This window comes from Pipistrellus kuhlii, unplaced genomic scaffold (genome assembly GCF_014108245.1).
Source record: "Pipistrellus kuhlii isolate mPipKuh1 unplaced genomic scaffold, mPipKuh1.p scaffold_m20_p_2, whole genome shotgun sequence".
NCBI lineage: Eukaryota > Metazoa > Chordata > Mammalia > Chiroptera > Vespertilionidae > Pipistrellus > Pipistrellus kuhlii.
This window is the reverse complement of record NW_023425515.1, coordinates 2,419,833-2,434,179: the sequence shown is the minus strand read 5'-3', so window position 1 is coordinate 2,434,179 and position 14,347 is coordinate 2,419,833. Positions and strand designations below refer to the sequence as shown.

The 14,347-nt window shown below is 48.1% G+C and overlaps 1 protein-coding gene across 3 annotated transcripts in view; it reads left to right on the top strand.

Moving 5' to 3' along the window:
- Window positions 1–14,347, top strand: part of DSCAM (DS cell adhesion molecule) — a 394,883-nt gene that overhangs the window by 320,415 nt on the left and 60,121 nt on the right. For 2 of the 3 annotated variants that reach the window (XM_036446831.2, XM_036446832.2), the window contains exons 19-20: window positions 4,483–4,638; window positions 8,974–9,107. In XM_036446831.2, the coding sequence (XP_036302724.1) occupies window positions 4,483–4,638; window positions 8,974–9,107 (290 nt within the window). Of the gene's footprint in view, window positions 1–4,482; window positions 4,639–8,973; window positions 9,108–14,347 lie in introns of those variants that run through there. The other variant, XR_006742300.1, reaches the window with a different exon arrangement.

Sequence of the window (14,347 nt, the reverse complement as noted above, 5' to 3'; positions counted from 1 at the left end):
TAACAGGAAGTAGCACGCAGACACCATCCAGAGCGCTGCTGTGGTGGGGGGCAGTTACTCTCAGCCCTATTTGGTTTTCTGCCTTAAAACACTTGGAGAATAAGAAAGGGTATACATCAAGACACACAAAGTTCATTTCAAAATATAACTGTAAAAATAGTTTTAGGTGAAAGAAGCAGTGTGACTTCTGGATATATATTTTTTATATTCCTTTCATATCATTTTTCTCTGATAACGAACGGAACACTATTCTCTCCTTCCCTTATATATGCTTTTAAATGACGCTGTGGAGGCTGTGAGAGGTGGATGATAGGAATCCGTGTCTAAGCCATAAAAGAGAAGCAGAGCTTTTAGAAAGGGGACTGAAGCACGCGGCCTGGCAGCTGGCTTCTTCATGATTTCCCTCCTATTGCCTCTGTATCTGCTGACTGAGGAGGACCTGCTGCCGGGAAACACGCTCCCCGAGGGAGGGAGGGGTGTGTGCACAGAGTGGGTCTGGCAGGCAGAACCACCTGCGGATGGTTTTGAACGAGGGCTTTGACTGCAGTCACATTCCTGGTTCATGACAAATGAGTTTGAAACAATATGAACCCCAATATGAATAAACATGCAAATATGAATTCTCATTAGTATAGTAATTTACGAGGAGATGTGATTCTTTGGTGTAATTGCTGCTCTTTCAAAAGAGCAGGCATGCCCTAGCCAGTTTGGTTCAGTAGATTAGAGTGTCTGTCTGTGGACCAAAGGGTCCCAGGTTTGATTCTGGTCAAGGGCACATGTCTTAGTTGCAAGCTCCTCCTGACCCTGGCCCTGGTTGGGGTGTGTGCAGGAGGAAACCAGTCGATGTGTTTCTCTCACCTCAGTCTTTCTGTCTTTCCCTCTCTCTTGCACTCTCTCTAAAAATCAATGGAAAAATATCCTCAGGTGAGGATCTACACTAAGAAATATGCAAATTTACCATCACTCCGCTACACCGAGCCACACCCAGCAGCCAATCAGGAGCAAGTATGCAAATTAACCCAACCAAGATGGCAACTGGCCTGGAGTTGGAAGAAGCAGGAGGCTTGGGTTGCCCTGGAAATGAAGGAAGCCAAGCTTCCAGCCCCTCCTGGCTGGCCCTGGACTCCCCTCAAGGCTACAAAGTTTCAATTATAGAAGATAAATAAATCTCAGATACCTGTTTCCAGTCGGCCTTGGCCTCCCATCCTCTCAGGATGTCTGACAGCTGGTTATAGGTTCCCTCAGCCCAGCCTGCATCCTCTCAGGATGTCTGACTGCTGATTATAGGGCCTAAATCAGAAGCCAGACACCCCTCTTACAATCTGGGACTGCTAGCTCCTAACTGCTCACCTGCATGACTGCCTGATCACCCCTAACTGCCCTCCCCTGCTGGTCTGATTCCCTTTAACTGCTCTCCCCTGCCAGCCTGATTGCCCCTAACCACCTCTGCCTCGGCCCCACCACCATGGCTTTGTCCAGAAGGATGACTGGAAGGTCTCATGGTCTAATTAACATATTACTTTTTTATTAGTATAGATAATATGATAGGAACAGACCTGTGGTCCCCCAGAATGAACCCAACCTTCAGAGGGGAGCATCTTTCACCCTTGTGGGTCAAACAGTTGTTAGCTATTTGCATGCAGAATGCTACTCCCATGAGCAAACAGTTTTCTCCTTTCCACAAGCATCTGTTGAGGTTTCCAAACTGTGGCCTCCCAAAATCTGCATTCCTTTGGCCTCCCCAGAAGACACTGGGGTAAATGTGTCTTGAGGGGACTGCCTTTCTTGCCCTGCTTCGCCCCCCTCCTCCCCCCCCCCCCTCCGCCCCAGCAAAGCATACTGCCCCCAGAACTCATCCACAGTCTGTTCAAGGTGCCGGCAGGCCTTTAGCTCATGTTTGGATCCAAGGCTGTGTCTGTGCCCCAACACCCCTCAGCTGCCCATTTCTGCACTTCCCTTCCCTCCCTCACCACACACAGGGCTCCCGGCGTGTGCATGACAAGCCTCAGTTTCCCCCCCACACACACACACATTATTTTACATTCAGCATTTCTCCACATCAACTCTGCCTTGTGGTGACCACCAAAAGCACATTGCACAGTCATCATAACCACCAATAGGTAGTCTTAACCTCTGAACTGCTGTGCACTATTCTAGAAGGATGGAGGGAAGAAAGACAAGGATCAGGAAGAGGAAATCAGGCCGAAAGCCCATCTAATCCAGCCGATGTGACAGTTCCACAGAGTGCTCGTGGCCGCATGGCTGGGATCGTGGACCGTGGCATTAGGCCAGGCCCTGTGGTTCCACAGCCCATGCTCCCGGCCGCTGTGCCAGGCTCCGTGACCTTAGGCAAGGTTTTGGTCCTCTCTCTGCCTCAGTTTTTCTCCCACAAAATGTAGAAACAATAGAGTTCGTGTAATGGGTGAGTTAGCACGCGTACCTAGAAGAGCGTGCTGGCTCCTAGGGAAGCGTGCAGCACGTCAGTTATCTGCACTGAGGCGAGAAAGAGCAGGAGGAACAGATGGCAGCCTATCGCTTTCTAAATGGATGTAAAATTGGCCTTTGTTCTGCCCGCCACCTGTGGGAATCCCTTTCACATCCCACATGGTTCAGAGTTCCGGTTCAGGGTTCGGGTTCTGAAGAAAGGTGCACACCAATGAAAAGAGACTAGAAAAGTGTTAATTTGGGAATAATGGGGGCCAGGTGGGAGCCCACCACGAGTGGGAGGACTACCCACTGTTCTGGCCTAGCTATCCCTTTTATTGAGACTATGGGATACACCCATAGCCCTTGGGCAGGGAACTCCAATAACAGAAATACATAAGACAACAGAGGTGGAGGCTGCTTCAGCTAACAATGTTTCAACTAGACCACATGTGTCAAACACAAGGCCCGAGGGCCAAATCCATCCCGCCAGGCCTTGCAATGTGGCCCGCACTGCGCTGTCATCACTGCACTCCGCTGCGTTTCCATCACAATGACAGTTTATGACTGTTCAGTAAACTATTCGGCCCTCGATTTAGGCTAGATTTTAGATTTTGGCCCCTTCTCTGATTGAGTTCGACACCCCTAAACTAGACAGTGATGAACTAGCTCTGACCTTTCAGAGCAATAAAGGCTGTTGGCAATGATCAGTTTCCAGCACCACCCAAGAAAGAGCCCCTGGATCTCCACTCTCACCCTTCTCACGGGCACACAGGGTTGCAGACGGTCCCAGAGGGTCCACAGGTGGCCACTTTCCCAGGGGCGAGCCATGCCTCGTGCCTCTCTCTCCTGCACTGGCTCCTCTGTAGGTGGCTCATTTCAAAACCTGAACACCCCTGGAGGCATTAACGCATCGCTGAAAGTTTTCTCAAATTGCCACGTATCATATGCCTGAGAGCAGAGAGCAGAGCGTCCCACCTCTGAATATTATTAGCTGATGCCACTCCAGAAAAGGAAGCGTTTTGAGCTTAGACCTACCTTCTGATATTTCCGCGTGTCACTTCTGCAGGCAGGCTGGGAGGGTTCGCTCCAGGTGACAGGAGTTGGCTGGGCCACCTCCTCTCAGTTCAGAGATAGGGAAGAACTTAGGTGCTTCAAGACACGTGTCTCTGGCCTTAGCCGGTTTGGCTCAGTGGATAGAGCATCAGCCTTCGGACTGGAGGGTCCAGGGTTCAAATCCCAATCAAGGCCACGTACCTCAATTACAGGTCCTGCCCCAGGAGGAGCACATGTGGGAGGCAACCAATCAATATCAATGTGGATGTTTCTCTCTGCCTCTTTCTCTCCCTTCCTTTCTCTCTATAAATCAATGGGAACATATCCTCGGTTGAAGACTAACAAAACAATAACAAATGGTACATGTGTTTTGTCTCAGAGTAGGTTTTAAAAACAAAAACAAAACGACTTGCAGAGATTTGTATTTTGAAATGATGCTTTGTTTACCATCACAACGGTATGACTGTGGACACGTATGTCCGAACTCACTGAAATGTACATATTAAATATGTGCTTTTTTAAAAAAAAATTAATTACAGTTGCCATACAGTATTCCCTGAGTCTCAGCTTCATGGTTAGACATTCATACACCTTTTGAGGTGAGGAGCATGACTAGCCCAGTGGCCATCTATCACATGCATGGTCATTGCCCAGAAGCTTCTATGAACAGTGGGAAATGTATCCACAGATGGGCGATGTGGCCCTCGGCTCTCTGGGTCGGTGTGGGGGCCGTGCGTGAGAGCCACTGCCCAAGGACTTTGTGAGAGAGGCCACGTGGGGCTGGCCTGGGTCTTAACACTTAAGCTGGGGTGAATTGCTGTTTTTCAGACCCAGCACCCTGACAGAGTGAGCTTTTCCACGTGGAGGGGCTGTGCACAATCCCTTTGGATGATGTTGGGGTGTGACACACGGAGGCGCATGGCTGGCACTGGGCATCACGCACCTCGCCGGGAAGGCACACGCCCACACCATGGTTACAGATCGTGTCTTCTTGTCTTCCAGAGCTGGGCGAGATCAAGAACGTCACCACCACACAGCCTGCGCTGGAGCTGGACGGGCTGGAAAAATACACCAACTACAGCATCCAGGTGCTGGCCTTCACCCGCGCCGGCGATGGCGTGCGCAGCGAGCAGATCTTCACCCGCACCAAAGAGGATGGTGAGACATGGGCGGTGTGGGTGGGCCACTCAGATTTGGGTGGGTTTTTTTTAATATATTTTTTATTGATTTCAGAGAGGGAGAGAGAGAATCATTGATCGGTTGCCTCCTACACGCCCCACACTGGGGATCGAACCCACAACCTGAGCATGTGCCCCACCTAAGAATCAAACTGTGACCTCCTGATTCATAGGTCGACACTCAACCATTGAGCCACACCAGCCAGGAAGCTCAGTTCTGTCTGAAAGGCCAGGAGACATAGCAGGATCCTGCCAAGTGGCAGTGTGCCCGGCCTGAGCTATTATTGGGAAAGCAGGGTCACGGGGCACACCTTAACTCCCAGCCCAGCCTTTGGCTGCCCTCCCCAAACCTGCCAGCAGGATTCAGACCATCTGCTTCCGATTGTCCTTGTTGATTTACCCATTGTCTCTCTCTTCCCCTATAATTTCTTGTTGGCCATGTATTATTTTAAGCAAAAATGCCTTTTATTCCTAGAGCCGTAAGGCTTGCTGTACCTGTTTTGTGTGCCATTAGGATAATTTTAGGGTCTCTTCAGCCATTAAGTGTAAGCTCCGATCATTGCCATCCTTCCACTTGAAAGTTACGTCATGATCTAAGACCTATTATTCTGTGCCAGCTTCAGAATCGCTTTAGAATAAGCCCTTCATTTGAGAGCTTCATGCTATTTTTTTTTTAATTTCTTGCAAGAACTCATGATGGGTTAGTAAAACTAAATCACAGTGCATTTCATTTCAGACCATTAATTCTTGCCATTTCTCCGCATTTGGACTTGGTTATGTGACTATTTTCCAAAGCTACAAACACTACATGACAAACAGTTCTTTGTATTATCTTAAGGGAAACTCTGAGGGGCCTATTCAAGCCAATTTGAAGAACAGTTCAAGTTCTAATAATCTAGGAATCACAAGAAGAGTAGTCTCCACCTTCACAAAGAAAGGAGCAACTGATGTCAAATTGATCTCCATGTGGAACCAACCAAATCAGAGCCCAGAGTTATACCAGAGAAAGGGTTGAGATGAGCTCAGGGTGCCTCAGTTCTGTGCTAGTTTGGCCCTGTGACTTGTTTGTCTTCTCTCCAGGGCTCTGTTCCCCAGGCTGGGTGGGGTGGGGTGGAGTGGGAGCATCACTCATTGTCTAGGACCTGTCATGTGCTGGCAGGTGTGATGTCTGTACAACCTGTTCACCACATAAAACATCTAACATGCTCTTGCTTTAGCCCATATCCATCCTGTAGCATCAAAGCCAGGGACTCATGAGCCGAGACCTGGGCAGACTCTTCTCTTCAGCATTTCTGTGTCCTCACAACATGTCCCTGACATCCACAACCTGCTGTCTTCCACCTTACTCTGCTCTGAACTTAGCAAATCTGGCCCTGCTCCGCCAAGCAGTCCCATCCCTCCACCTCACGCATTATTCTTACTGTCTCTCTAGCCTTCCTGTACCACAGGACCCGCAGACAAGTTAAGCCTTAGTAGCTTTTACTTTTCTAGAAGTCATGTGTATTCCTTCCCAGGAATGTGCAGGTGTCAGCCAGTTCTGCTCAAAGGAATCAGATTATTTAGAGAAATCTCAGGTCAAAATGCACTGCCATGAGGAAATCTCGCATTAATAGAGAGATCTACAAAGAGTGAAGACAGCTCTTGTTTAATTTTTAATAAAAGGTAACAGATGGAGAGCCATGTCTAGATGCTGCCTGTGGGACTCTGGACACCTTATCTAACCTTCTCCGACTGTCTTCATGTACAAAATTTCCATAAGGATCAGACAGAATTAAATATAAAAAGTGAAATGATGTGTGCAAACACCTAGTTTGACACATGGTGGGATGGTCCTTGACATGAGATAGTTGATTATTTGATCTCAGCTCCTTCGGAGCAGGGGCGGAGCACTCTTTTGCATTGCTAAGCAATAACACGAATGTCACTAGAATTATTATTTCAAGAGCAAGTGGATCAGCAACAGGAGTCTTGACACCTGCAGTTTTCAGGAGAATGTACAAACATCGAATAAGAAGGGAGGCTCTCCCAACTCCTCAGTGACTGGTGGGCATTTCGGATCAATTTTTAATGAATCCTCCAGTTCTATAAATCATGGCGCTCTGTCTCAAAACTTGACCCTGAGACTCAAAGTCTAGTTTGCCAATCAGGAATTGTCTGCTTTGGCATCTGGAGCTGACTGTGTGTGGAGATGTGATTGATTATGGAGGGCCCTGCCTCTAGTACACCAGTTTCCCCAGGGACGGGGGCCATGTACGCTGGTGCATGGGACAAGCAGTGATGCAGAACTGAGTGTCATTGTTTACTCGAGATAAACCATCAGCTGCTTTTAAAGAGGAAGCAGAGCAGAGACTAGGCGGAGAAGAGAAAAACTAGCATAATAATGAAATGATCTCCCAGGCACACCTGGAAAGCTCACTGGCTCAGAAACAGTAAAGAACTGTGCCAGGCGCCCTTATAGGCTCCGTATCTAATGTAAATAGACATGTGGGCAGTTTCTAAAATTGAATTCAATGTTGAATCTGATTGAAAGAAGAAATAAGAGTGAATTATGCTTCAGAAAATTAAGAATATGGATCCTGTGTATTACTCTACTATGGCGTCTTATAGTTTTGAAGTTTGGAATGCATTGTCGGCTTCAATTAAATTACGAAAAGATGTAGATAAAATTCCAGTAAAATAGTAATCACCAATATTAATGAAGCGCTTCCTCAGTAAAGCATGTGCCCCAGCCTGGGCCTGATCACCAAGACCAGAACAGTGATCATGGCAAACACAAGGCTGAAGGAAGTGTCTGTACGGCACTCACTCAGACTCCTGTCAGACTTTAGACCAAGGCGATAGTTTTTCAGAACCACAACTTTGATGGCTGATGTGACGACACATTAGTAGAGGCCTTAACTGTCTAGATGCGTGTTCTATGTTCTAGAACAGCTTACCACAAACTTGGCTCCTGAAAACACACACCACCCATTTCCATGGGTCAGGGTGTGGCTCTGGGTTAGCCAGGTCCTATGCCCAGAGGCTGTGTTCTCACCTGAGACAGCCCCCTCACACACTCCCACCTAGCGCCAAAGCTCACCAGTTGTCGGCAGGATGGGCCTTATGGTTTTAGGGCTGTGATCATCTGAGCTCCCAGAGGCCTCCTGCCATTGCCTGTCCCATGGCCCCTCCATGGCAGGGGACCTTATAGGCCCCGAGACTCGACAGAAAGAACGCCAAACCCTAGATGATCATGTGACAAGGTTCTGGGCTGGGAGGAGAGACCACTTCCAGGGACTAAAACAACACCCGAGCCAGGAGGAGCCCGCCCAGCGACCAGGCATGTCCAGAGGAGGTCTGAAGGACCTGCACCCTGCACCTTGCCGAGTGGACAGGGGGCAGCAGGAAGGGAATTTAGATGCTAGCTTTTGCAGACAGGAGGTACCTGTGTCATCCCTTGAGTGGGGGCCAGAAGGAAATCAGGCTTGGGAGAGGAGGCGGGGAGCCTGCGGGGGACCTGGCAGGTCTGAGGTGCCTGTGATGAGAGTGGGAGTGTCGTGGCAATGAGTTTGGGAGCGACATCAGCAGCGCAAGAGGGAGGGCCAGGCAACTGGGAAGACAAGGAAGAATGGTTTCCCGCAGCTGCCTCTTCCCTTCTGCCCATCAGATCCCAGTCAGACATTCACTCAACAACGGGCACCGACTCACCAAAAATGCCAATACCTGCCTATGCCTTTGTAAGAAAAAGCACTTTTCCAAACTGTCATCTGACAATAAGGAATGTCTTAAGAAAATATGTCCTGGACAGACTGCCGCCCACCGTCTGACTTAGCAGCATTCTTGCTAAAGCGAAGCTCTTAGAGGTCATGCCCAAGGTCAGGGCTTAGGGGGCCTCCAGGAGAGAACCTTTGTCAGCTCCATGGCTGCTGTAACCAACTGACAGATGTACTGTCTCCTTGTTCTGGTGGCCAGAAGTTCAAAGTCAAGGCGGGGGCAGGGCTCCAGGCCTGTCTCCTGCCACCTTCTCCCTGTGTCTTCACATCTTCCCTCTGCTCCCGTCTGTGTCCACATTCGCCTTTTTCTAATAAGACACCGGCCACATTGCATCAGGGTCGCCCTAAAACTGCATTTTAACTTGATTGCCCATCTGATGACCCCATCTCCCAATGAGGTCCCCTCTGACATCCCGGGGACAGAGCCGTACCCCTCGGATTTTGAGGGGCACAGTCCAGTTCCTTGGAAAGCTGAGCGGGGAGAGTGGGTCCTGGCAGGCAGGGGGGCCTGGGCACAGGTGGGGGGCCCATTTCCGTGGCTGAACGCACGCTCTTGTGTCCAGTTCCAGGTCCTCCAGCGGGCGTCAAGGCGGCGGCGGCCTCGGCCTCCATGGTCTTTGTGTCCTGGCTGCCCCCACTCAAGCTGAACGGCATCATCCGGAAGTACACCGTGTTCTGCTCTCACCCCTACCCCACAGTAAGTTGGTAAATAGCCAGGTGCCTAAGTGTCTCCACCACAGCTGCCAGGGCTCCTCGGGGACAGGTCCATCCCTTTGTCCCCCGCCTACTTGGTTCTTCCCTGGTAGTTTGCTTTTTCCTGTTGTCTCCACACACAAAACAACATCCTGCCTTACGCCTCATTTGGCAATACACGTCTAAGTCATTGTAAGGGGCACAATTGTCTGGAATTATTGTTTATTTGGTGATTTCCCCCAGAACTGCCAGCCGGCTTATCAAAATCAAAACCCAGAGGCCTTAATTGTGCCTTCATTGAGAGTCAGTGGACACCATCTATTGATTTTGCTGTTGGACTCATTGTTAAACGTACTTTCCGCATTTTCTCCTTTCCCTACCCTCCCTCCCTCCTGTGCCCCACCTCCCTCCCTCACTTCCTCCCCTGCCCCATTCCTCCCCCACAAAGAAGCCAGCAGGCACACAATGTTGGCCTAGAGTAGGGGTGTCGAACTCAATCAGAGAAGGGGCCAAAATCTAAAATCCAGCCTAAATCGCGGGCCAAATCGTTTACTGAACAGTCATAAACTGTCATTGTGATGGAAACGCAGCGGAGTGCAGTGATGACAGCGCAGTGCGGGCCACATTGCAAGGCCTGGCGGGACGGATTTGGCCCGCGGGCCTTGTGTTTGACACATGTGGCCTAGAGGGACTGCAATGAGGCTCTGGGACCCTCCCAGTTACAATAGTCAGCTTAGCTCATTGCAAAAGAATGAAAACTTGAGAGTACGGAATAGTTCCAAGTGTGGGATTTATTATTGCTAATATTATTATTACCATTGAAGAAACCCTATAAAGTTCAAGTGTTTCTTAAACCAGATATAAAAGAAAAATTTTAATGTAAAGAAAAGAACAATGGTTCATCAATATTCATGATGTTTTCATGCAAGTTTTTATGACATTTTTTTAGGTAGGTAACCATTTCTAATCCATCTTTCTACCTCCCTGCTCCCCAATTGGATTTAGCATGCGTAGCCTTTCCATAAGTATTTGTGGGGTAGACACAAATTAATTTTAGTCTCATTCAGGTAAATGTGGTAACATCAAATTTACCATTTTGCTATTTTAAGTGGATGGTTCAGTGGCATCAAGCACATTCACATTGCTGCAACCATTACCCTCATCCATCCCTAGAACTTTCTGTCTTCCACAACTGAAACTCTGTCCCTCCCACCAACGCCCAGAATCCACCAGTCTAGTTCCCACCTATAGACTTGACTGTTCTCGGGACCTCCAATAAATGCATCCTTTTGTGACTGGCTTACTTTGCTCAACGTAACACGTTCCAGATCCATCCACATGAAGCATGTGTCAGACGTCCTTCCTTTTCAACACTGAATAGCATTCCTGAACTGACTTATCTGTTGACCCTTTAATTAAAGTGGTATGTTTTCCTCGGTCTGTAGGGCTCCCAAGGCCTGGTAGCCCTGGAGACGGTGGCCATGACCATCAGTGGGAGACAGGGTGAGCATGGCAGCTCACTGAGATCTGGCTCCACTGTAAATACCGACTTGTATGTTCTGCCATTTATATGTCAACACTGGCAGAAGTCGAAGTCGATGTAAATGTAATATGGTCGGAGTTTGGTTCCAGAACTTTCTTGGAGGTTCCTTATATGCTGTGCATTCTCAGGGATGAGCCCTACCAGCAAAGCCCAGAGGTGCCCATCAGTGTAGAGACCAAGATGAAATGCTGAAAGGCGATTCATGGAGACCCCTCTCCTTAGCCCCAAGAGAGACGAAGTTATTGTCACCATTTCACCAGAGACAAAGAGCTTGCTAAAGTGAGAATACCCATTCTCCATGAGAATGTGAAGTGCTTCTTTAACTGCATTCATTCATTCCATTGTCTGTTGGCTGTAGGACTCGCACTTGCTATTTTGACTCCAACACGTGGGGAAGAAGCTAGCAGGGCCCGGAGAACACCAGCATCTACCTCCCTCTGACTCTGTTGTCCCACTCTGGTCTTCATCTCTAATCTAGAAGCCTCCACCTGGCTTATTTGAAATTAGTCCTGAGTGACTGAGGCTTAGATGAGCAAGAGGACCCATGAATGACAATCACTAAAACAGGAAGAGTTGCCCTAGTGCAGTGGTCAGCAAACTCATTAGTCCACAGAGCCAAATATCAACAGGACAATGATTGAAATTTCTTTTGAGAGCCAAAATTTTTAAATTTAAACTTCTTCTAATGCCATTTCTTCAAAATAGACTTGCCCAGCTATGGTATTTTGTGGAAGGGGCCAAAGAGCCACATGTGGCTCGTAAGCTGCAGTTTGCCAACCACATCCCTAGCCTGTTTGGCTCAGTGGATAGAACATAGGCCCGCAGACTGAAGAGTCCTGGCTTTAATTCTGGTCAAGGGCACGTACTTCAGTTGCAGGCTCCATCCTGGCCCTCGTCCCGGTCATGCCAGAGGCAACCCATCAATGTGGCTCTCTCACATTGATGTTTCACTCTGTGTGTCTCTCCCCCTCCCTTCCACTGTCTCTAAAAAAATAAATAAATAAATAAATAAAAAAGGAAAAATGTCCTCAGGAGAGGATTAACAAAAAAAAAAAAAAATTAGAATTTTTTTTTTTTTTTAAGTAAGAGGTACTATTTTGAAATCATGATCAAACAGTCTGTAAAATGGAATAGAAATTATTTGCCTGGGGATTTCCACTTCTCTCTAAGCCTGAGATTTGACCCCGCCCTCCAGACCCTCCTGACAAGACCCTTTCAAAGTGTGATAGTCATGAGGTCAAGCCCATCAGACAGGTGGGCAATGAAACTGAACGTCTCACCTCCCTGACCTCTCACCACCGCCAGCAGCGTGCCTCTGTGCTACCTTTTGGCCACATGAAAATCCCTGCAGCTCGCAGCTCAAGGGATGTGATCGCCAAGGTGCCCATGGTCTCTGGGCAGCCTCCGTGGGGTGACGTAATCCCAGGCTGGTTTCTCTCCCTCAGGAGGCTCCTTGCTGTTCACCTACTTCCAACATCGCTTAAGAGCACGGAGCCTATCCTCCTGATAGACTTTATTTTTAGAGCAATTTCAGTTGACAGCAAAATTGAGTGGGAGGTGCAGAGTTCCCATAGAAGGCCTACTTTTAGATTAAAAATACCATTGTAAGTAAAGATCAGGGAGAACTAAGACACTTCCCTTCAGTGGTGAACATGTGAAAATACCATCTGTTATTCTATGGAGAGGTTAATGGAATAAACAATGAATTATAAATTCCTAGAAATAATCCAGCTCTTCCCCGTCTTTGGTTTCTATACATTAATTATAAGTCAGAAAACCGGATCTATCAGATTTCTGGAGGTTTTTCCGCGTCTGCCTATGTGTCAGGATGACCACCAGAGGGCAGTCCTCGCTAGTGCTGTGTATTTTCCCTGCTCCTCCATCTGAGAGGCTTTCTCTCTCAGATGATGTGCTGGTTGAATGTAGCACATGGGAGGGTAACTGGGGACACAGCACGCCCTGTCAGCTCATATTCTTTATAAGCATCCTGCAGCCGACCTCCTTGTGGGTGCGAATTCTTTCTCGAGGTCCCCAATTCACCTCCCCTCGTTGTAAAAGGGTGTTGCTACAAGACGCAGGCTGTTTTCTCTCACTTGGAAAAGACATTTTATAATCATGCATCAGTTCTGTGGTGTCATTTCAGTTGAACTTAGTAAAAGATATTAGAATTTAAACCTTTGTGTGTGGCCAGACAAGAACTTGTGCATTCTTGCAGAGACTGGTTGTCTGGCAGTAGAACCGGGTACACATGGATCTCACCATGAGGGGTGGGCAAATGCAATGAGTCATCCGACTCCCCAGTCAGAGATTTGAACAGAAAACCAGGGACTCCTCCACACAGGTTTTGGACCATGGCTATTAATTTGAACATGTAACAATCTGAACGATCAATTCACACACTATGACGGTAATAGACATCCGAAGAAGTGAGCTGACCTTATTCGCTAACTTAGTATTGAGTGAACACAGTAGTTAAGTTGCTTTTCTCTCCAACACTCTCCCTACATAAAAACAGTCTGTGAAAAAAATATCCTGTACACCGAAAGGTTGCTGGTTTGAGTCCTGGTCAGGGCACATGCCCAGGTTTCAGGCTCTGTCCCTGGTAGGGAGCATGCAGGAGACAGCTGATCCATGTTCCACTCTTAAATAGATTTTTCTCTCTCTCTCCCTCTCTGTTACTCTCTCTCTCTTTTTAAAAATCAAATTTTAAACGGTTTTTTAAAAATCACTGGATAGAATTCATCTCAGGACCTCACCAACCCCATGGGAACCAGGAAGTTCAACCCTGATATGTCCCCAGAAGACAAGAAAACCAGAATGCTTAGAGACTGCTCTAATCACAACCATGGGAGTGTGATGATAAAGGATGGAGTGTTTTTCTTAAATTCCTGTTCCTAAGTGGGGGGGTTGAGGGTACCAGAGATTGTCACCATTCTGTGTGATGTGGCAAAGCACACAACAGTGGTATATGCACAGCACAAGAGCATAAGCAATAGGGTCAGAGATGGTTTCCTGAGACTTATGTACAGCCCTGGCTTGTAGGAGGGACAGAATTGTACCTGATGAAGGGTTTTATGACCAGAGGAAATAGCACCCTCAACATTACGTTGGATCAAGAGGGTGCTCTCTCTGAAACAACTTATTTTTTCAATTACAGCGTACATTCAATATTATTTTGTACTAGAGGCCCGGTGCATGAAATTTGTGCAGGGGAGGGAGTGACCCTCAGCCTGGCCTGCACCCTCTTGCAATCCGGGACCCCTTGGGGGATGTCCGACTGCCAACCTGTGGGATCAAGCCTAAACCAGCAGTTAGACATCCCTCTCACAATCTGGGAACACTAGCTGCTAACCACTCACCTGCCTGCCTGCCTGATCACCCCTAGCCACCTCTGCCTTGGCCCCCGCTGCAGTGGCTTCATCTGGAAGGACTTTGGAATGACATCGGAAGATGATTTGGCTTTCTAGTCTAATTAGCATATCACGCTTTTATTATTACAGATTAGCTTCAGGTACACAGCGTAGTGGTTAGACAATCCTTTTCAGTCCTCTCCCTCCTTTCACTCCCACCACCATCCCTTGGTTCAAGTCTTCAGCGGGGACCCAAACTAGGTCAGGGGCCTAGCCCACCGTCCACATCGCTGTCAGGGTCACTCTTTCAAGTTCTCGATCTGACCCCATTGCTCCCTTGTGCACATTGCT